The sequence below is a fragment of the Panthera onca genome, chromosome C1 (assembly GCF_046562875.1).
Source record: "Panthera onca isolate mPanOnc1 chromosome C1, mPanOnc1 haplotype 2, whole genome shotgun sequence".
NCBI lineage: Eukaryota > Metazoa > Chordata > Mammalia > Carnivora > Felidae > Panthera > Panthera onca.
The window spans coordinates 116,198,507-116,221,169 of NC_138346.1; the positions used below are offsets into that span (position 1 = coordinate 116,198,507).

The 22,663-nt window shown below is 41.4% G+C and overlaps 2 protein-coding genes across 6 annotated transcripts in view; both read left to right on the forward strand.

Moving 5' to 3' along the window:
- Positions 1 to 7,399, forward strand: part of ARNT (aryl hydrocarbon receptor nuclear translocator) — a 76,957-nt gene extending 69,558 nt beyond the window's left edge. Inside the window, exons 15-22 of one of the 3 annotated variants that reach the window (XM_078451458.2) lie at positions 280 to 390; positions 589 to 661; positions 804 to 927; positions 1,104 to 1,206; positions 1,590 to 1,737; positions 2,956 to 3,118; positions 3,745 to 3,911; positions 4,623 to 7,399. In XM_078451458.2, the coding sequence (XP_078307584.1) occupies positions 280 to 390; positions 589 to 661; positions 804 to 927; positions 1,104 to 1,206; positions 1,590 to 1,737; positions 2,956 to 3,118; positions 3,745 to 3,911; positions 4,623 to 4,712 (979 nt within the window). In that variant the 3' untranslated portion in view covers positions 4,713 to 7,399. The remainder of the gene's footprint in view (positions 1 to 279; positions 391 to 588; positions 662 to 803; positions 928 to 1,103; positions 1,207 to 1,589; positions 1,738 to 2,955; positions 3,119 to 3,744; positions 3,912 to 4,622) is intronic. The other 2 variants (XM_078451459.2, XM_078451460.2) reach the window with 2 other exon arrangements.
- A 112-nt stretch (positions 7,400 to 7,511) lies between these two features.
- Positions 7,512 to 18,370, forward strand: CTSK (cathepsin K). Of its 3 annotated transcripts, none has more exons than XM_060622588.3 (8): positions 7,512 to 8,151; positions 9,472 to 9,705; positions 10,200 to 10,322; positions 10,408 to 10,563; positions 11,556 to 11,774; positions 15,762 to 15,927; positions 16,191 to 16,296; positions 17,682 to 18,370. In XM_060622588.3, exons 2-8 carry the CDS (start codon positions 9,583 to 9,585, stop codon positions 17,779 to 17,781), a joined length of 993 nt encoding a protein of 330 aa, XP_060478571.1. In that variant the 5' UTR covers positions 7,512 to 8,151; positions 9,472 to 9,582; the 3' UTR covers positions 17,782 to 18,370. The 3 variants fall into 3 exon arrangements, with proteins under 3 accessions (XP_060478571.1, XP_060478573.1, XP_060478572.1); XM_060622590.3 differs by having other exon boundaries at positions 9,528 to 9,705; XM_060622589.2 differs by having other exon boundaries at positions 9,582 to 9,705.
- Positions 18,371 to 22,663: the final 4,293 nt, after the last annotated feature.

The window sequence follows — 22,663 nt, forward strand, 5'->3', positions numbered from 1 at the left end:
ATACACATGTATACCAACTAGGTATTGTATACCTAGAAGGAGTTTAAACCCAAACAGGATAAACCATTGTGCCATGGGACACAGTTTTTATTTGTACCTTGTTGTCCATGGTATGAAGTATTTGCTGAATCTGAAGTCACAGGTTATTTAAAGGATTAGACTTCTAAGTGGAATTTATTAGTTATTGCCTCACCTGTAAGTAAATGTATATAGCTTTATGTTCAAACAGTGCCTGACCCTTTTATTCCCCTCTGTTCTGTCTGCTGTCCCATTTTCCAGGAACTCCAGCCAGGAACCAAGGCCTACACTGTCCAACACAATCCAGAGACCACAGCTAGGTCCCACAGCTAATTTACCCTTGGAGATGGGCTCAGGGCAGTTGGCATCCAGGTGAGAAATGGTAGAAGAATTCTTTATTGATGAGCCTGGGTAGTGGGTATCTGCAGTCCCATTTGTTTGTTTGTTTGTTTGCTTTCAGGGACTTACCTGAAATTCTCTGCTGGCCAGGGGAGATTTTTTCCCCAGATTTATTTAAAAAAATAAAAATAAAAATAATCTTTCTCTTCTTCCTGGCCTTTAAACATATAGGCAGCAGCAACAGCAAACAGAATTGGATGTGGTATCAGGAAGAGATGGACTGGCTGGCTACAATCATTCCCAGGTAAGTGTGTCTTTTTTTGAAGAGGCATGAGCATTTCCTTAGGAAATGTCCCCTAGTGCCAGTTAGAGTGTATGTGAATGTTAGGGTTATTGAATTGTCATGTTACATTTTTCATGGTTGTTTTTATCATCGTATCCCACAGGTTTCTGTTCAGCCTGTAACAACCACAGGGCCAGAACACAGTAAGCCCCTTGAGAAGTCAGATAGTCTGTTTGCCCAGGATAGAGATCCAAGATTTTCAGAAATCTACTCTAACATCAATGCAGGTATGTTTCTTCCTCATTCTCCTCTTAAATTCTCATTTAGATCACTTACTGATGTGCCTACTACTGCCCAACATCTTTCTACTTAATCATAATACCTCATGAGTAAATAGGAACTTGCTGAACTAATGTACTACAGCCCCTTGACTGGCCCTCCCTCCGCTCCTTTTGGTCCACAGATCAGAGTAAAGGCATCTCCTCCAGCACTGTCCCTGCTACCCAACAGCTATTCTCACAGGGCAACACATTCCCTCCTACCCCCCGGCCGGCAGAGAATTTCAGGTGAGCCCTTTATGTATGTGCTGCTTTAGGGGGCAACTGAGGCATTCAGTTGCTGAATCCAAGTTTTGTTCTTCCCTAGCTTTCTCTGGTTATTTCAGACAAAGCAGTGGAACTTGTAGGGCTTAAGACAAGGCAAGCTGGCTTTTCTTCCTCCTATTTCTTTGCACCTGTCCTGTTGCTATGTTATAGGTTCCATCTCTCTGTGTCCAGATCAGTGTGTGACTGTCAGTTTTCTCATCTTTTTCAAATTCTGTTATTAAGAATTCCTTAATCCCAGAGAAGTCAAGGGGATCTAGGGATAGTACTAGATTGTCCTGTGATACCTAGATTTTGTGGTAAACCCATCCTTTTAATCTTTTACTGCACTATGTGTTCATTCCTAGAAATAGTGGTCTGGCCTCTCCTGTAACCATCGTCCAGCCATCAGCTTCTGCAGGGCAGATGTTGGCCCAGATTTCCCGCCACTCCAACCCACCCCAAGGAGCAGCCCCAACTTGGACCCCTAGCACCCGCCCAGGCTTCTCTGCCCAGGTAAAGTGTCTGTCTGTCCCCTATGTACTAGTTTTTGTTTATTTGTTTGGGCTTTTGTCCATATGTAAAATTATTGTCATCTGTCTTAGAAGTCTTCTTCCCAGCCCCTACCTTCCAATTTTTCTTTTTGTTGGGAGTAGCTAAATAATTAAAATAATAGATAATCCCCAAATATCAGAGTTTGTGGTTTTCACATATTCACTTTAAATCAGAATTGCTCATATAGAAGAACATGTTAAACAGGTTTCATTTACGTATTTGTTTTGGAATCAATTCTGAGTTTCCATTTTGGTTAGTACTACAAAGTACAGGAGCAAAGGAGAAAACTACTAATTTACACGCAATGATATCTATTTACCAAAAAAATGTGTTGAAAAACCTTATATAACATATATATATGTTAAGATTAAAGCTACTATTGTTTCATATATTCATGTATGCTTATATAGCACAGTGATTTTTTAAGTTTATTATTTTGAGAGAGCACATGCATGCCAGTGGGGGAGGGGCAGAGAGAGAGGGAGAGAGAGGATCCCAAGCAGGCTCCACACTGTCAGCGGAGAGCCTGACATGGGTCTCGAACTCATGAACTGCAAGATTGTGACCTGAGCCGAAATCAGAGTTGGATGCTTAACCAACTGAGCCACCCAGGCACCCCAACACAGTAATATCTTAAATAAAAAATCCCCAACCAAAAAGCATACTACAAAATTGTTATATGAAGTATGATCTCAAATGCATAAAAGAGTGTGTAAGAAAATAACTGGAAAAAATTCTCACAACTCTGAATGTATAGTTTATTAGTCCCATAGTTCTTTGTGGTTTTTGTTGTTGTTGTTTTTGTTTTGTACTTTGTCATAGGAGATTGGCATTAATTGGAAGAAATATAGAGTGACTCTTAAATACAGAGAACAAACTGAAGGTTCTGGAGGGGCTGTGGGTGGGGGGATGGCCTAAATGGGTAAGGGGCAGTAAGGAAGACAATTGTTGGGATGGGCACTGGGTGTTGTACCTAGGGGATGAATCACTGGAATGTACTCCTGAAAACATTATTGAACTCTATGCTAACTAACTTGGGTGTAAATTATAGATATATACATACATAAGAAGAAGTATAGAGTAAAAAATAAATGATGAGCTTGGCTCAGAAGAAATCCAGTGATTGACAGAGGGTTGACTCATAGGAATGGCATGTACAATAATGTTTCTCTCTTTCAGCAGGTGGCTACTCAGGCTACAGCCAAGACTCGTTCTTCCCAGTTTGGTGTGGGCAGCTTTCAGACTCCGTCCTCCTTCAGCCCCATGTCCCTCCCTGGTGCTTCAACTGCGTCACCTGGTGCTGCTGCCTACCCTAGTCTCACCAATCGTGGATCCAACTTTGGTGAGTTCAGATTAGAAAGGAGGGCGGGGGTGCCTGGGCGGTTCAGTCGGTTAAGCATCTGACTCTTGATTTCCGCTCAGATCATGATCTCACGGTTGTGAGATGATGCCGCGTGGGGCTCTGTGCTGGGCACAGAGCCTGCTTGGGATTCTCTCTCTCTCCCTCTCTCTCTGCCTCCCTCACTTGCACTCTCCCTGTCTGTCTGTCTGTCTGTCTCTCTCTCTCTCTCTCTCTCTCTCTCAAAACAACAGTAACAACAATAATAACAAAGAAAGGAGGGTAACAGGAAAATCACACTACTAAAGAGAAAGAATTTGGTGGTTCAAAGTTTCTTGTGTCCTGGATGCACTGACCTCATTATGGGGAAATCAGGTGATGGTCCATTTGGAATTTAAAACATACCCCCATGAAAAAGACTTTATCGTGTATTAAAAAGTTTGTAAGTTATTATACATTAAATAATATGCAAATTTAATCTAAATGATCAAAAGACTCTTGGGAAAGGCTACCCAGAGAAGAAAAATTAATCTGGGGCTGGGTTTAAAATAAAAGAGGCATTGATAGTTTCTCCTCTCCAGTGGAATTAGTAGCTTAAAGTTGTTTGTCCTTCCTTGCTGTATTTCTAGCTCCTGAGACTGGACAGACTACAGGACAATTCCAGACACGGACAGCAGAGGGTGTAAGTGTCTGGCCACAGTGGCAGGGCCAGCAGCCTCATCATCGCTCGAGTTCTAGCGAGCAACATGTTCAACAGCCATCAGCACAGCAACCTGGCCAGCCTGAGGTCTTCCAGGTGAGAGGGTGAAAAGACTTCAGAAAGTTAGAAACTGGAAGAGAAACAGAGCAGAGACAGAGAAGGAAGCATGGATTGAGGTGTTTGGGAGTACCTAGGAGAAAACAGAGTGGGGACTTGTAGAGGTAAATGTCATTAACTGGAACTTACTGTGTGATGCACATCGTTAGTGATGCGAAGATGTTTAAGGAAGTCATTTTAGCCATTCCAGGAGAGCCACATCCCCACTGCACAGTAGCTTGAGTGTAAACATACTGATTATAGCTCTAAAGACCCATTTACCTAAGTCATGAGGGGACTGCAAGAGCAATTGGAGTAATCTTGGGACAAAGGAAGAGGTGTTTAAGACAGAGGTTGAAAGAGGCAAAGCAGGTTTTGGTGGAAAACAAATAGGATCAGAGATACTCCATATATGTGCACAGGGGGTTATGTGAAATGTGGCAAGCAGATTTTTCTCCTTTTGAAAATATGGGAGGACTAGAAAAGAAGGAAAATGTGGAACTGTAGGAAGAAGCCAGAAAAGGGATTGGGAAATAAAGTTGTCATAAAGGAGTCTGAGAGTTGCTGGGAGTAGGGAAGGCTCAGGGCATTCAGCCCCACAGACACTGTGGGGCCAGGGGCGTTGGGTTTAGGAGAATATTGGGAAGAAGCTCAGTACATGTAAGGGATTATTAAGGTGTGTGACCCAGACTTGTTTTTTTCTCTTATTAGGAGATGCTGTCCATGCTGGGAGACCAGAGCAACAGCTACAACAACGAAGAATTTCCTGACCTAACTATGTTTCCCTCCTTTTCAGAATAGAACTATTGGGGTGAGGATAAGGGGTGGGGGAGGAAAGTCACAGTTTGTTTTTAAAAAGCAAATCTTCCTGTAAAGAGAATAAAAGTCCCTCTCCCTTCCCTTCCCTCACCCCTAATGTGTGCCCCTTCCCCTTCTGGCCTTTCCTTGCCTTCCTGCCTCTGAGAAGAAATGGGGTGAATCCTGAAGGCTTTGGGGATCTTTGAAAAACTGAGGCTGGGTGAAGTTAAGAATGCCTTTCCTTACACCTCCTGACCAGAGATTTATGCAGAAATGATTTGTGCTAGGGTCAATAGGCAGGTTAGAGAACCTGACATCTATTCATCCACTATTTGCCTTGGATACTGTGGTTTGTTTTGGAAAGAAATTCTGAATACGGTTAGGGGGAGGAGAAATATCCTCATATCTGAGGACCATGAAACATGGTAGGTTACATATACCTGTATGGCTTTAGGAAGTGAGCATAGGCTCTTTCTGCTGCCTGGTGAGTGAGGAAGTGAGAGAGGGAGAAGGAAAGAGTGTGTGTGTGTGTGTGTGTGTGTGTGTGCGCGCGCGTGCACGCATATGCGTGTGGGCACACGTGTGTACGCGGTATGTGTGTGCACATGTGTGTTTCTGTGTCTGTTTCTCCCTATTAGGGAGTTATGCAACATTTGTCTCAGATTTTATCTTTGTTTTTCCATGTAATTTTCAAAGAGTCCTAAGGAGTTAATCTTCTAGGTATTTTCCACTTAGTATTGCAGCCAAAGAGTATTTAAATAAATGTCTTTGCTGCACTTACATCTATGCCCAGCCAATATGCAACTGTAAGCAGATATATAAAGTCTTTTGATGTGGTTGGTCTCTCATCGAACATATTTAGTAGTAAAGCTGGGTCATTCCCGCTTTTGGTGCTCTCACCTTATAGAGTAGATCTGGAAACATTACAGATGTTTAGGGTGGGAAGATAACCCCCTTTTAAAAGCCCCATACTTGGCCATACTTGCTGCATTTTTCTGTCAGAATCACATATGATGTGTGTTCTGTAGAGGTTATTTCTGCATGGAAACTCAACTTCTTGGATTAGCAGACCCAGGGAAATCTTCACTGCTGGAGTTTAAACCAAATACCATGTCTTGCAAAGTAGCCTCCTTCATCCCATTCCCAGTTCAGTCTGACTAGAAACTGAGACTTGGGTCTGTTTTGGACCTATAGTTCTTCCTCTTTGCTCCCTCCAATCTTAAGATTAGATTTTGCTATGATACAAGAGTATGAATCCATGTGATAGGTGGGGCCTGGACTCCCATTCTAACAGGGTCACAGAGTTAACTATAGCCATATAAATGCAGATACAGGTTACTACTCTCTCTGTACCTTCCTCAGGTAACAGTCATGTGTATCAGCCACTTTTTTTTTTTTTAATTGGCTCAGGCCAGTATCTTAAGTGCAAGACTGAATTAATAAGGAGAAGACATATTAAACGTAGCCATAGGAGACTGAGGGGCATAGATGGCCTTAGAGAGGCTGAGAGAACATCATTACTGGGTTTCTCTCCCTTTTGTCTCCAGTCTGGTGCCGGGTAGTGGAGTTGAAAAGGAGACAGTTTATTTTTTTATTCTATGTGCACACATACCGTATACATATATATTTATATCACAGTTTAACAAGCCAAAAAGTTGAGTTTCCAATGGAATCCTTGTTTTTAATAATTGTTTTTAAACGTGATCAGGACTATAATATTGTACAGTTATTATAGGGCTTTTGGGGAAGGAGAGGGGAGGGAGAAGATGCTCTGGGGTTTTGTTTCTGCTTTTCCTTCAGGGTTTTATTTTTGATTGTTTTTTTTTTTTTTTTTTTTCTTGTTGGCCATTTCTGTACTGCTGGCATCTGTGCTGAGCTTTACAGTGGCAAAAATAATGACATGTAGCAAAGATTTTAAAACAAAATATTTTTTCCTTTTGTAAACGTTCTTGTGTTGTGTGATCTTGATTGCGGCTTTATTATTCTTTTCCAGCTTGTGAACAACAAATACCCACCCACAACTAGTTGAATCCATAGCTTGAGCTCCAAATACGCAAACATAAAGCACAGTGTATCTATAATTTCAGGATTCAGAAATCATAAGGCCTCTGATCACTCAGCACTCCTTAGTTGTCCTCCTGATCCTGACTCACTCTTGAGTAAAATCAGCAGGGACATCTGACCATGAGATGGGGGTTGGGAAATTGCCCATGTCCTTCAGAGCGGACAAAGATGAGACTCGAGACCAGTATAGCACATCAGATTCCTTCCCCAAGTATCTCTTGCTCTCCTGGAATAAAAGGAATTAGGGATGGGGAAATTTAAACTATGCAGGTCTGGACTTGGTTTCCCTCTAGGATCATGTGGTTCATTACCAAATCTTAAAACTTACAGGCATAAACCTGTGTTCTTGAGGGTCTATATGCAATCCAGCTAGAAACTGAATCTATCCTATGTATTTTCTGTTCCAAGAACCATCTTTTCCTCTTCCTCCGCCTCTGTTTATGGAAGAAAATGGAATTTGGGGATGTGGCTTAGGGACTGAACTAGACTCTTATGATCTGTCACATGCCTGGATGTTGGGGGAATCATTTAGAGAAGCTCATATGACTGGTCCTGGATTGGGGATTTTAATAATTGAAACATAATGTTCAGGCATCCTACCATCTGAGAGTTTTAGCAACAAAGAAGTCACATGTGAGTTTGTCAGTGCTATGCACTGATTCAAGTGCTGTCATTAATAACGAGGAGGGCTGGTTTGGGTTACTTTCAGAACCAGCTTCATCTGGGCGTTCTGGGCATATCCTTCCTCAAGAAAACCGTATTAGGCTGGGAGAGGTATTGACAACTTTCAGCCAACAAACTTACAACATACAAATGATTTTTGAGCCTGTGGTTTCCATTACACTCTTTTCTAGTCTTTCATGTTTATTCCTTCATTCTTGCTGGATGTCTGACCCTCAGGTCAGACAAATTTGAAAACTGAGTTTTCGAAGTTGGAGAGATAACAGGAAAAGGGCAGGAAAAGATGTAGTCCCTAATACCATAAATACTATGTTATAAAGAAAGATGGAGAAGATCAGGGCTGTGTCCTATTAACCATCAAAGTGAAGGTAAGCCCCAGCTTGAATAAATGTGTATGGAAGTCTTTTTGCCCTCAAAGACAGTCATGAGAAACTAAATACCCAGCAACTTTCCACTTTGGTGCACATACTTGACATGCACACAAAAACACTGCGTATCCGCCGCTTCCTTCCCTCTCCGACCCTGCTTCTCTCAGCATTTCTTTCCCCGCCTCCCTCCCCTATTCAAATTTTCCAGCCAACAGCTGGAACTGACTTCCGCAATCCTAATGGAATAAATCCAGCACCCCTAGTCATCCACCCACATTATCCACACTTCCCCGTCGAAAGGAGCCCGGAGCACAGAACCCCATCAGCAGGTAAAATTTTCTACTTCTCATTCCTTCCTTTGCCCATTTTAGGGGTATAAGGGATGTAGTGACTTGGAGATCGTGGTGAAATTTGTAGTTGTGTGGGTGAAAACAACAATATGCCCTTCAGTCATTTCCTGGCCAAATAAAATTTGCTGGAAATTTTTAGGATTCCTTCTGTGCTTTATATGTATGTATACATGGTTGTTAGTGAAACCCTAGGATATAGGGAATCCTTCACCTATCCCTCAAGGAGTGGCCTCTCCCTTTAGGGTTTGCGGTTTTAGCCAAAGGTACCAAAAGAGTTAACTGGGAGGAGGAATGGTGCCCAGAGGCACTTTTCTGCTTCATCTCAAAGCCCTTAACACTGCAGATATTAAATATCTTAGAGTGTTTTGCCAGTCTGCAAAGATTGCACAAAAATTAGACTGTAAATTCAAAAATTTACTTCAGACTGTAAATTCTTAAAATGGAGAACATGGAATTAAGCAAGCTGCTGCAAGAAATGAGTGAAGCTAGAGTAAACTTCTGAAAAGCTGTGAATTTAATGATCATAGAACACTGCTTTTGGGTCTTACATTTTTCTGACAAACTTTGGTTGTGAAGCTTTTTGTCCTGTGAGGCAGTCAGAGAGGTTTTTTGCTGTCAGGAAGAAGAAAGAAAACCTCCTTCCCATAGCATCTGGTTGAGATTAGGACAGTTTCCTGCCTGAGGAGGGAGCAGGAAGAGAAAGGAGGAAGAAATACATAACTAAGGAGATAGTAAACATCTCAAAAAGAATAGGAAATATTTCCTTGTCCTCTCCTGGCAAGATCTGAAAAAGTATCAGAATTTAGGCAAGGGAGTGAATAATGCCTTGAAGAAATAAATAGGCAGCAAAATTTAGCTGGAAATTTCTCCTTTGTGTATTCTCCAACCCCCCTCCAACCTCGTCTGTCTCCAAGTCTGCTGGGGACATTAGAGGAGGCAGGTGCTTAGTCCATTCTGATTGTCCATTTTCTAGCCTAATTCTGGTTTTCTGGGTGTGTGTGTGTGTGTGTGTGTGTGTGTGTGTGTGTGTGTGTTTTGAATCTCCCTAGGTCAGATGTATCAGCACTCGGTCCAAACCCAGACCCTTCATATCGTTTTATCATGCACAGGTCACTCTCAGTTCTTTGTATCCCTTCCTTATAAATTCTTTTCTTTTGTCTCATGGTCCCAAGGAAGAGGTTCTTCTCTTTGGTTCAGGAATTTCCCAGAATTGTGTGTGCATGCATTTTTTGGATGAGTGGGACTGTGATGGACTGTGAAATTTTATTAGCTTCTCAAAGAAGTCTGTGACTCCCAAAGGTTAAGAACCAGCTGTCTGGGAATATGGCTCCAGCTGTTTCCTCATCCCAAGCCAGGCTGTGAACCCCTTGGCACGCAGAAGAACTTCCCCTAATTATCCCCTTTCCCAGGATGTGGGGACTCAAGATTCTACTGCTGCTGCCCACAGCGACCTTTGCTCTATATCCTGAGGCGATACTGGACACACAATGGGAGCTATGGAAGAAGACCTATGGGAAGCAGTATAACGACAAGGTGCCTGGGGACCTGGAGGGGAGTATGGTCAGGGAGCCGGCACTCGAGATGTCTATTCCTAATTTCCAGACTCCCTTCTTCAGTCTAAAAACCTTAACCACTCCAACCAGCCAAACCCACCCCTGTTCTTGAACTCTTTAACACAGTTTCATTCCTCCTCTTCCACTCACCCTCCCTCAAGTTCTAGCCTTCCTTTTCTTTGTAATTGTCCTATTTCTCTTTGGGGAAGACTTCTCAGATTAATGCTATTAATCCATAAGCAGTTTTTCTACACATCTCTCCAGAGCTTTTGCATTCTAGTATTTGTATTTATTTACATTTTTTTTTTTTTTTTTTTGCCTGCTCTTAATAATCCCATGGTCAGTTCCCCAACTAGACTGTAAACTCTGTATGATTGTAAATTTCATCTTTTTTCCTAAAAACCTCCACAGTATTTTTATGTTACTTTGTATGTAGGACATAGTCCATGCCAGTACTGACTATGTTCTGTTTAGGTGGATGAAATCTCCCGGCGTTTAATATGGGAAAAAAATTTGAAGCATATTTCCATCCATAATCTTGAGGCCTCTCTTGGTGTCCACACATATGAACTGGCCATGAACCACTTGGGGGACATGGTGAGTTGAACCTCAGCTCCTGGCCTACCTGCCCTGTTTGCCTTAGTTTCCTGCTTATGGCTGGCCTTTTTGTTCTTTGTCCCAGACCAGTGAAGAGGTGGTTCAGAAGATGACTGGACTCAAAGTACCCCCCTCTCGTTCCCGCAGCAATGACACCCTCTATATCCCAGACTGGGAGAGCAGAGCCCCAGACTCCATTGATTATCGAAAGAAAGGATATGTTACTCCTGTCAAAAACCAGGTACCCTCCTTTCTCCTATGTAGGTATGTAAGCTGGCATGACCTATTTCTGTGTCTTTGTTCTTAACTAGGAGGGAACTGGGAGGATGGCAAGGAATTAAGGGATGTGTCCCACTGCTCAGAGAATATAGCCTATTCTATTTAAGTCATCACCTATTTTTGTACATGTATATTGTTTCTGTTTTTTCTTTTTTACAAGTCGCATTGCTGTAAACACCCTTGTGCATATGTTTATGAAAACATGTGCAAATATTAATACAAAATAAAGCCTAAAATTGTAATTGCTAGGTCACAGAGAATCCTTTCCAAAAAATTTTTTACAATATTAACATTCTTACCAGCAAGAGAATGCCAGTTTTCCCACAACCCCAATGATCATTTTATCAGCCAGATGAAGAATTGATTTAACCCTCATTCAACAAACACACCTTTTTCAGAACCGACCAAGTATAGTGCTAGCCAGTGGAGATTCAAGATAACCAAGACATACCCTATGTCCTCCAGAAATCCTCATTCTTCAAAAATAGAACAGGAAAGAAAGAAAAATCTACAATCTAGCTGCACAAATACTAATAGTTATGGCATTTTTTGAGACGTTGTATGTCAGAAACTTATAAATCCTTTACATGAATTAACTTTTTAAATCTCCATAATCCATAATTAAGTACATTATTATCCACATTTTACAGATAAGGAACTAAGGCACAGAGAGGCTTAGTAACTTACCCAAGGTCACATATCTTGTGGGTTGCAAAGTCAGTGCCCTGCTCCTCTACAGCTAATGGTGACAATGTAGCGATAGTTATCAGTGGAAACAATAGCAATAGAGCCATGCAGCAAATATTAAATGAAGGGAAATAGGAAGCCTTCACAGAAAAGGGGACACACATGTGTTGGAATTTGTAACACATATGGGGCTCCAGCAGACAGTGTAGAGAGAAGAAACAAAAAGCGTGAACAGCAGTGACTGACAATTTCTGTTATGCTCCTCAGGGTCAGTGTGGTTCCTGTTGGGCTTTTAGCTCTGTGGGTGCCCTGGAGGGCCAGCTCAAGAAGAAAACTGGCAAACTCTTAAATCTGAGTCCCCAGAACCTTGTGGATTGTGTTTCTGAGAATGATGGCTGCGGAGGGGGCTACATGACCAATGCCTTCCAGTATGTGCAGAAAAACAGGGGCATTGACTCTGAAGATGCCTACCCGTATGTGGGACAGGTGAGACTTCCCTGTAATGGCTCCTCCTTCCCCAGCAGAGTATTTTATGCTGGAGATAATCCCGTAAATCTTGGTTTCTGTTCCCCTATCCTGCCTTCCTGATGGGATAATTACCTATAGAAGGCCAAGGAGAGTCCCATAGCTTTGGAGATTTGGGGGCCTTAGGCCCCACAGCCCTACCCACCTCTTTGCCCTAGAGAAGACAGAGCACAGGTGACCCCATGGACTTCTGGGGGGTCCTCTGCAACCTGTTACTCAGCTCCTCTGCTCCCGTCACCGATTCCCCAAACCCACACATGCTAATTTACCAAATCGCATGTCTTTATTTTGCACGATCTCAGTGTGAGTTTGGGGAATGTTTATGCAAATTATGTAAGTTAACTACTGACATGTACAAAATGAGAGAAAAAATAAGTTGCTTCATGTTTGTTGCAACTTCAGGGTTCAACTCACTTCCTCCTTTAGGAATAGGAAGGTCTGCTGACCTTTCTTATCTAAAAAGAAGAGAATCTAAGAGCTTTTATGTACATACATAGGGTTGATAGATAATATAACATAGGGCCTTTGCAACAGGAGCCTTTGAAGCAGGGATAGCAAGTTTGAGTAATCAGGATGGCTATTATATACTAAACTATATGCTGAGTTCATTTTCTCATTTAATCTTTGTAACAGACATGTAAGGTAGACTTATCCTCACTTTATAGGTGAGGAAATTGACACTGAAAGAGATAAAACAGATGATCAAATTCATAGCACTAGTCACGTAGCAGCGCCAAGATTGATCTACCATATCTGTTCATCTGCAAACATGCTCAGCATATCTTCTGTGCAAATGTGCAAAAATGTCTTTAGTAGAATATAATACCTTGGGGCACCTGGGTGCCTCAGTCAGTTAAGCGTCTGACTCTGGCTCAGGTCATGATCACACAATTCGTGGGTTGAAGCCCCGCGTCAGGCTCTGTGCTGACAGCTCGGAGCCTGGAGCCTGCTTCCGATTCTGTGTCTCCCCCCCTCTGCCTCTCCCCTCTTTGTGCTCTCTCTCTCTCTCAAAAATAAATAAATAAACATTAAAACAACAACAACAACAACAACTTTATAATACCTTGGAACAGAATTGTCTGAGTCTTGGGATATATGCGTCTTCAACTTGACTAAGTCATGACAAATTGTTTACCAAGGTATTTTGAAACATTGATGTTCCCACCTGAAGTATGTAAGAATTCCCTTGGAGTCCCATCTTCATCAGTATGTTTATCTAGCCATCTGCCTTTCTTCTTTAGTGAATTGACTGTTTATATTTTTGGCACATTTTTATTAGGTTATTTTGCTCTTTCTCACTGATTTTTAGGAATTTTTTTAAAGTTTACTTATTTATTTATTCTTTTGAGAGAGACAGAGACAGTGTGAGCAGGGGAGGGACAGAGGGAGGGAAGAGAGAGAACCCCAAGCAGGCTCTGTGCTGCCAGCTGCAGAACCCAATGGTTGGTTCGAATACACGAACTGTGAGATCATGACCTGAGCCAAAACCAAGAGTCAGACACTTAACTGACTGAGCCAGCCATGTGTCCTGATTTTTAGGAATTTTAAAAAGAAATCTAGATACTAATACGGTGTGTGTTGTAGGTGAACATTTGTCTCTTTATTCTCTTTATATCTTTCAACTTTGAAAAGTTCTTCATTTCAGTCTAGTAAAATGATTGTTTTCCTCTGCAATTTGTGCCTTTAAAAAATCCAGTAGCAGTGAATTTTATTCATTAGTGTTTAGTCATCTAAAATGATGTCTGTTGCAATAAAATGCTCATTAATGTGAATGACTGAACAAATCCATTTCACTGGATACTCAACAAGTATGGTCACTTCAACACATCTTCATGACATTGGCCATATCAAAACAGTACATTAATCTGTACATTTCAGCCCATTACTATTCCATGCTGTGGTTTTTTAGCTGTCAGGTATATAAGGCAGATAAATTAGAGGTTGTACCTGAAAAAAAAAAAATTCTTTCATCCGTATACAATTTTTAGAACTCCTGGATCCCAAGTCCATGTTTGAACTTGGGCTGCTACTTACTATAAGGTGCTAACTTGAGGACACCGTACTAAATCTGCCCTAGCAGATTGGCTTTTAAATTTTGAATACTTCAGACCAATTAGTGAGATAACCCGAACATGGCAAAATACTCTTTTTAAATTCTCAAATACTCTTTTGACACAGTTTTGTTGTCACTTGATATCAAAAAGTTAAATCCCAAGAGTATACACAAAACAAAAACAAAAACACCCCAAACCAGGCTTATGTTTACAATTTTTTCCATGTTGATTAACCCAGGCAGCCAACTTAAAGGATTGTATAACTATATTAAAGAAAAAGAAATTAAATACTATCAGAACTAATAGTCGATCATTATCCATTGATACCTTATTTATTTTGTACTATATTAACGAGTTTTTTGAGAGGCAGTTTAATAGCTCAGAGAGTTGAAATAATTTGAATGAATGAAAATCATATAATAAACCTTATTTTGGAATAGAAAGAACATTTGACTTCTTGGTGCACGTGGGTGGCTCAGTTAGTTAAGTATCTGACTCTTGGTTTTGGCTCAGGTCATGATCTCAATGTTTGTGAGTTCAGGCCCCACATTGGGCTCAGCGCTAACAGTGTAGAGCCTACTTGGAATTCTCTCTGTCTCTGTCTCTCTCGTTCTGCCCCTCCCCCGCTCATTCTCTTGTCATTCTCAAATAAACTTTAAAAAATTTTTAAAGAAAGAGCATCTGACTTCTAATTTCTGCTAGCCTGCCCCCACAAATGATCTCTTTAGTATTTGAGGGCAACGTGGAATGATTTTGGTCTCATAATCAATTAAAATGAAGAATTTGCCATATAAGACACATATTCCATTTTTAATATTCTGAATCTTGGGGGTTTGGATTATATGGCAGAGAACAAGGGAATCCTGAGAAATTAAGAAAGGAGACTACTGTAGTCTTAGAATGTCATGTCACATCCTGCCATTATTGTTAATAATTTGATAATATGTTCTTATAGATTCAGTTTTAGGGTTTTGAAAAGGTAGTCTGAGGAAAATGAATTGCCAAAAAGAATATACCATGTTGACATGGGTTGCCATTAGATTTTGTAACTGTGGCTTGCCAGTGAAACATATCATTGTTAACTAGACCTCCAAAGCACAGTGTTAGAAATTCACAGGCAAAATTGCCAAGTTCCTCAATATGTTTTAGTGTCATGTTTTGTGGTTTTACCAAAGTCTCTCATGAGAGCACCAGCCAAAACTCTGCCTCACACTAGCCCCCCCAGTATATGTGTATAAGGCCCAGGTCTTCCTCCCAGCTGGGTCTTGGCCTTGGCCTCCTCCCCACACAGCAGCTGGTCCCTCCCTGCCCTCTGAGGCTCACACATACTACATGGCCAGAAGATGATTTGTGCCTTTAAAAACAACTTATTTCAGATCTCTCTCTCTACCCTGAGGGAATAAAAATGTTCTCTCTTAAGTTTTACAGTGTTTCCTTTCACATTTATGCTTTAAAAAACCTAGAGCTGATTTTTGTGGATGTGCAAGGTATCCACTTTTCATATTCTTTTTTATAGTTGTCTAAAATGGTAAGGAGGGGCGCCTGGGTGGCTCAGTCAGTTGAGCTTCCGACTTCAGCTCAGGTCATGATCTCACGGTCTGTGAATTTGAGCCCTGCATCAGGCTCTGTGCTGACAGCTCAGAGCCTGGAGCCTGCTTCGGATTCTGTGTCTCCCTCTCTCTCTGCACCTCCCCCACTCACGCTCTGTCTCTCAAAAATAAATAAATGTTAAAAAATAAAATAAAATGGTAAGGAGAGGACAGACCCTCTCTAAAGACTCTAAGTCGGCCATCCCAGTCAGTTCACCAACATCAAAGCGTTGGTGGAGATTCTCACTTACCAGTTTCTGGCCTGTTGCTTTGTCCTAGTCCTATTTTAACCTTGTTTTTTCCAGGATGAAAGTTGTATGTACAACCCAACAGGCAAGGCAGCTAAGTGCAGAGGGTACAGAGAGATCCCTGAGGGAAACGAGAAAGCCCTGAAGAGGGCAGTGGCCCGAGTGGGACCCATCTCTGTGGCCATTGATGCAAGCCTGACCTCCTTCCAGTTTTACAGCAAAGGTAAGGAGCTGTTCCCGCAGAGCACAATCACCCACCTCATGTCATGCAGGCTCGGCAGCTTCTCGAAGGCCACCGAGCATTTGGAGTACTTAGTTTCCATATTTAGACTGAGTCTCCTGGAGGGAAACACAGCTGCCACTGTGCATCTCTGTCGTCAGTCCTCCTGGCTGGGCAGGATTTTGCAGAGGGTCTCCTAGACCGGGAGACCCCACGGGGAGATCCTTGGCCTGCAGAAAGCTTCACCTCGACAGTTTGTTTCCTAGGTGTGTACTACGATGAAAACTGTAATAGCGATAATCTGAACCATGCGGTTTTGGCAGTGGGATATGGGATCCAGAAAGGAAACAAGCACTGGATAATTAAAAACAGGTAATGATGGGGACACTAAGTTTGTCACTGAATCACTCTGTTAATGCTCAACCTAGTTTCCAACTTCCCAGCATTCCTTGCTCTCACTCGAGAAAGTTGTCTCAGACTTTTTAGTTCTCCCTTCCCAGTTAGAGGCTATTAATTCTAACATTTAATGGCCAGACGGTAATACAGTGTGTGTCGGGCAGGTGCTCCACATGCGGGATGCTTAGTCATACACAAGTGAACAGGACGTCTGCCTTTGGTGATCTCACGGCCCCCTCAGATAGGCAGACCTAACTAACCAGAACATCCAGGAGCACAGGAAACCAGGAGGAGGTCTGGAATTATGTAGTTTTTTCTTTCTTTTTTCTATAATGTGACCAATTTCTTAGGGAGCTTTCCATCATCAGCATGTCTGAAAGCAGTAGGGAACCAAGTAGAGGTTTAATATCCTCCTGTGCAACTTTGTGCCCTTCCATATACACTTAGGATAACACGTATAAAAAATGGCCCAACATTTTGAAGCATGTGAAGAGAAAGACTTTTCAGAAAGTAGGTATGAGAACAACAACAGCAGCATTTAATGTTTCCTTCCCTATTGTTGGGAAGAAATAAAACTACAGGGTATTTCAGCTCCCCTTTTCTCTTCAGCCCCTTGTGACTTTGGGGGGGAAACTTATGAGAATTATACATTTCCTTTCCTCACTGGCCAATACTAGCCTGGCAGCAGCACTAACTAAACTTGCTGTCCTTGGCACCCTCCAGGGAGCAGGAGTCCTAGAGTCTGGGGAGTTCACAGCTCTCAGCTATCAGCACAGAGCCTGACACGGGGCTTGAACCCATGAACCGTGAGATCATGACCTGAGCTGAAGTGAGACGCTTAACTGACTGAGCCATCCAGCGGCTCCTGGGCCTACTTTATTTTTTTTTATTTTTTTTTTTTTTTAATTTTTTTTTTTTCAATGTTTTTTATTTATTTTTGGGACAGAGAGAGACAGAGCATGAACGGGGGAGGGGCAGAGAGAGAGGGAGACACAGAATCGGAAACAGGCTCCAGGCTCCGAGCCATCAGCCCAGAGCCCGACGCGGGGCTCGAACTCACGGACCGCGAGATCGTGACCTGGCTGAAGTCGGAGGCTTAACCGACTGCGCCACCCAGGCGCCCCCTGGGCCTACTTTAAATGCCACCTCTTTCATTAGGTCTTCATCCCTTGATCACAAGCGATCTCTCATACCTTTGAGGCCTATAGCATTATGTCTTTATTCCTTTACTTTAAACTCTTCAAAGGTAAAAACTTTTATTTATTTTTTATACTACCAGTACCTAGCTCAATAGTCAGTTAAGTGTTTTAACGAATAAATACACTGAGGGTACTAAATATTTTCCTTCATTGATCCCACAGCTGGGGAGAAAACTGGGGAAACAAAGGCTATATCCTCATGGCTCGGAATAAGAACAACGCTTGTGGCATTGCCAACCTGGCCAGTTTCCCCAAGATGTGACTTCAACCAGCCAACCTCATCCTGCTTTTCCATTCCTTCTACGATGGTGCAACATACTGATGTACTTTGGAAGGGAGTTGGTGTGCCTGTCTTGAAGCAGATGTAGCAATATAGAGATTGTCCAATCAGTTTCCCGGTTTGTTTGTGCTTTGAGTGACACTCCTACTACTTTCCCTCCCTCCACCCAAGGCCTTTATTTTTCATTGTGGCCACAGTAGCAATTTTCCTAACAAGTGTACCTTCCTCAGCTAAGAGATATGACCACAGCCTGCTCTGACTGTTGTCGTGGGGCTGATGCTGTGCAAATAGTCTGAGGCTAGAGATCTTTAGATAGATTCTTATTCACAGGGACTAGTTTGCTTTAACCATCTAAAGGACTAAGGTGACCTGACGTCTCAGTCTCCAAATTCACTTCTTCTGTATCCAGAAGGTAGAAATTTCTATGTTTTCCACCCCAATTCATAAGTATATTCATAAATCTTTGGTACAAGTTTATGTGATATTAGAAATATGCCTTCTTTGCATTTTTAAAGTAAACCAAGTATTTATCTGTCTCTAATTTAATAAATACCTATTTAGTAAATATTCATTTTGTGGCAGATACTGTGCTAGGTGCTGGAAACAAAAAGGTGACCAAAAAAACCCCACAAAACTCACATATTCCTTATATTTGGTGTGCTCCCGGTTTGCTTGGAGTGACTGTCACATAAACAGTTCATCCTAATTCACTCATTTGTTCATTTCTTCAGCCAACATTTATGAAGTGCTTACTGTCTACTAAGGACTTGTAAATTTTGGGAATTCCATGGATATAAGGAGACTTCAGTATATAATTCTATCTGTGAGGGAACCAGGTTAATGACACATGAACCTGAGTCTTGAAAAATACCTTAAGGCTCTTTCTGAAGTTCTACAACTTAAACGTTTGCTGTCATCAAAAGAGGAAACTCTTATAATGATTTCCAAGCAGTATTAACTCTAAAAGACTGTGGCTGGCTAATAATAAATCAGCACAACACGTTTTGCCATTTTTCACATTTTCAAAATGTTTATTGAGAACCTAATATCACCACTAGAGTTTGCATTTATTCAATACTTACCATGCATCAGGCACTATTTTATTTCATTCTATACAAAAATTATTTATTTTTGTGTGTAAATATTTATTACCCTGTTGTAAGCAGTACATTTATAAAAAAGTATTTATTTATTTTGAGAAGGAGAGAGCGAGTGTGAGGAGGGGAGGGGCAGAGAGAGAGAGAGAGAGAGAGAGAGAGAGAGAGAATCCCAAGCAGGCTCCATGCTGTCAGTACAGAGTTCCATGTGGGGCTCGAACTCACGAGCCATGAGATCATGGCCTGAGCCAAAATCGAGAGTTGGACACTTAACACATTGAGCCACCACAGCACCCCATAAGCAGTGTATTAAACGGTAGGAGGATGAAACAAACTAGTAAGACACAGCTCTGACTTCACGAACATTATAGACTAGTGAAAGACATATAGACCCATAATGAAATAAATGCTAATTATGCAAGCTCAGGAATGAAGTATTAATTCTTTTTTGTAATGTTTATTTATTTGGTTTGAGAGAGAAAGAGCAAACAGGGGAGGGGCAGAGAGAGAGGGAGGAAGAGAATCCCAAGCAGGCTCCAGGCTGTCAGTGAAGAGCCTGACGTGGGGTTCGATCTCAGCAACCATGAGATCATGACCTGAGCCAAAATCAAGAGTCAATGGCTTAACCAGCTGAGCCATCCAGGTGCCCCATGAGTCATTAATTCTTTTTTTAATTTCTATTTGCTTATTAAAAAAATATTTCTTGATGTTTATTCACTCTTGAGAGAGAGAGAGAGACAGAGCATGAGTGGAGGAGGGGCAGAGAGAGAGGGAGACACAGAATCCAAAGCAGGCTCCAGGCTCTGAGCTGTCAGCACAGAGCCCAATGCGGGGTTTGAACCCATGAACTGTGAGATCATGACCTGAGACAAAGTAGAACGCTTAACTGACTGAGCCACCCAGGCGCCCCATGAATCATGAATTCTTAGTGAGCTTCATTGAGAACAGAGCTTTGAAAGATCTGAATGGGTGGGAAAGATGGAGGTGGGGTGGGTAGAGGGAGGGAGGGCAAATCAGGCAGAAAGTTTTGGGTGAACGAGGGGCCGCCGAGAGAACTAAGGAATGGTGAGGGGGTTGGGTTACCCTAGAGTAGAGTACAAGGCATCTACAGTAGATCTGAGGTGAGCAAAGTGGATTGGAGTTCAAGCCTGGAAGGCCTTGAATGCCTTCTATGTCCAAGAAGTTCATACTTTATTTTATAGATACACAGGCATTTAGTAGACATCAAATATTTTTGAGCAGGAGACAGACATGACCAGATCTATATTTTAAGCAACATTCCTCTGGCCATGTTGTAAAAAGCAAATAACAGATGGAGAACAAAATGGAGATGCCAGAAACTGGAGAAAAGTCAACACTTAGGAGACACTGCACATACTCTTGTCTCCTCTCAAAGAAACACTACTGCACAGAATGACTCCTGAACTTTTTTGAAGGTTAAGTATGGGTTTGGCAGATGGGGACGTGGGAAAAGGCATTTTGGACCCAAAGAACAGCATATTCAAATGTGCAGGCATGAGAGAGAACTTTCAGCGATCTGCAAGTAGTTTTTGTTGAGCTTTGAAAGGGCCAAAGCTGAGCTTGAGAGGTGTCTAACTCCCCACTGGGCAAATCTACACCATTCTGTTATTTTGATCTGGGATTTTTTTTTCCTTCTGCCTAAAGAGCCTCTTTTAGAATTTCCTTTGGTACGGATATATGGACAACAAATTTACTCTGCTCCTATATGTATTTGGATTTGTATACAGATTTTCTATTCCAGTGCACTAATGTCTACACTTGACCAGTATCACACATTTATACTTGTTTTCATATCTAATGGTTTAGTCTTCCCCCTTATCACTCTCTTTTTCTAGAATTCTTCCTGAATATTCTTGCTTTTTACTTTTTCCATTTGCTCTTTAGAATCAGTTTGGCAGTTTATAAAAAATCCTGCTAGTATTTTTATTTAGATCACATTAAATTTATATCTTTTTTTTTAAGTTTATTTTTTTATTTTGAGGAGGGGAGGGGCAGAGAGAGAGGGTGGGTGAGAATCCCAAGCAGGCTCTGCACTGTCAGCGCAGGCTGATGCGATGCGGAGCTCGAACTCATGAACTGTGAGGTCATGATCTGAGCGGAAGCCAAGAGTCAGACACTTAAACGAATGAGCCACCCAGGTGCCCCATATATATATCTTAATTAGGGAAAGTTGACCGCATCATACTACTGAATCTTCTTATCTAAGAAGGAGAGATGCCTTTATATTTTTCCTGTACTCTTTTGTGCCCTTAAAGATACTGTTCATTTCTTGCTAAACTTTTTTTCAAGTTTAGGATGTTTACCTGTTATTATTATTTTTTTTACAGTTTAAATGGGATCTTTTCCAACATAATTTCTTGTTAGATGTATATTTGAAAGCTGTTGGTGGTGGTTGTTATGTTGGTTTTTGTACTCAGATACCTTATCTTGAATTCTCTTTTTGTTTATATGTTTTTTGGTTGATTCTCTTTGATTTTTTTGAGTCAATAAGTGTATCATCCACAGAGGCAAATTTTACCCCTTTCTTTCTGATTTTTACATCTGATTTCTTCTTCATTTGTTCGCATTAGAAAAAACTTCCAAAATGATACCAGAATTGATAGGTCCTGACGTAAAAACATTATTATTTTTATAGGTAAAATTCCTGGATGTACATAATTAACTAACCCCCCAAAATCAAAATTTATATTGTTTCCAGTGTTCGCAGTTACAAAAAAAAAAAAAAAAGACTGCAATTAATGATTGAAATTTTAACAGAGAAAACTTTAATTGTGCAATTAAATCTGTCATTATATAATTTTTTAATTTTAGAGAGGGAGAGAGAGTGCAAGCAGGAGAGAGGAGGGTAGAGGGAGAGAGAGAGAGAGAGAGAGAGAGAGAGAGAGAGAATGACTCTTACGCAGGTTCCACGCTCAGTGTGGAGCCCAAGACAGGAATCCATCTCATGACCATGGATCATGACCTGAGCCCAAATCAAGAGTTGGAAGCTCACCTGACGGAACCACCCAGACACCCCTGAACATTTTAAACTATACAGAAGGTGAGAGAGTAGTAGAGTGAAGCCTCATTTGCACATCATCCATCTTGAACAAGTGTCAACATTTTCCAATCTTATGTCATCTATTCCTCTTCCATTTTTTAAAATTTAGTATTTTAAAGCAAATCCCAGATATCATTTCACTCATAATCATTATACGTCTCTGAGGAATCTTTTAAATATAATCACCATGCCATTGGCATGCCAAACAAATTTAACAAATTAGCCAAACAAAATCGTTTCCTAATATCATTTACTGTTCAGTCCATTTTAAAAATTTTCCCATTGTTTAAAGGTGTCTTTTTACTGTCTACTTAAATCAGTATCCAAACGGTTTTACACATTGCACTTGGCTGTTACTAAGTGTTCTGTATTCCACGACAGTCACGCCCCTACCTGCACTCCCCCGAACACACATACTTTTTTTTCTTCCTATAATTGATTTCATGGAGAAGCCAGATCATTTGGCCAGCAGAATGTGTCATACTCTAGATTTGGCTGATTGCTTGCTCTTTCTGAATCTAAGGTCCTAGCTCTCTTCACCACTGCAATACACCTTGTTTCTCACTATACGTCACAGATGTTGTGACGAGGAAATGAAAACTTGCAAGTGATAGCCCATTAAACTTTCAGTGACACAGATATTCTAGAAATCCTGGGCAGTTTCATTCTTTTTACAATATGTACCCTTTTGGCTGAATGTTCAGGC

What these genes read in the sequence shown, in the direction of transcription:
- CTSK (XM_060622588.3), top strand. Translation starts at nt 9,583, where the DNA reads ATGTGGGGACTCAAGATTCTACTGCTGCTGCCCACAGCGACCTTTGCT. An exon ending in TGAACCACTTGGGGGACATG is followed by an intron (nt 10,323 to 10,407) that starts GTGAGTTGAACC and finishes TCTTTGTCCCAG; the next exon opens with ACCAGTGAAGAGGTGGTTCA. An exon ending in CCTACCCGTATGTGGGACAG is followed by an intron (nt 11,775 to 15,761) that starts GTGAGACTTCCC and finishes TGTTTTTTCCAG; the next exon opens with GATGAAAGTTGTATGTACAA.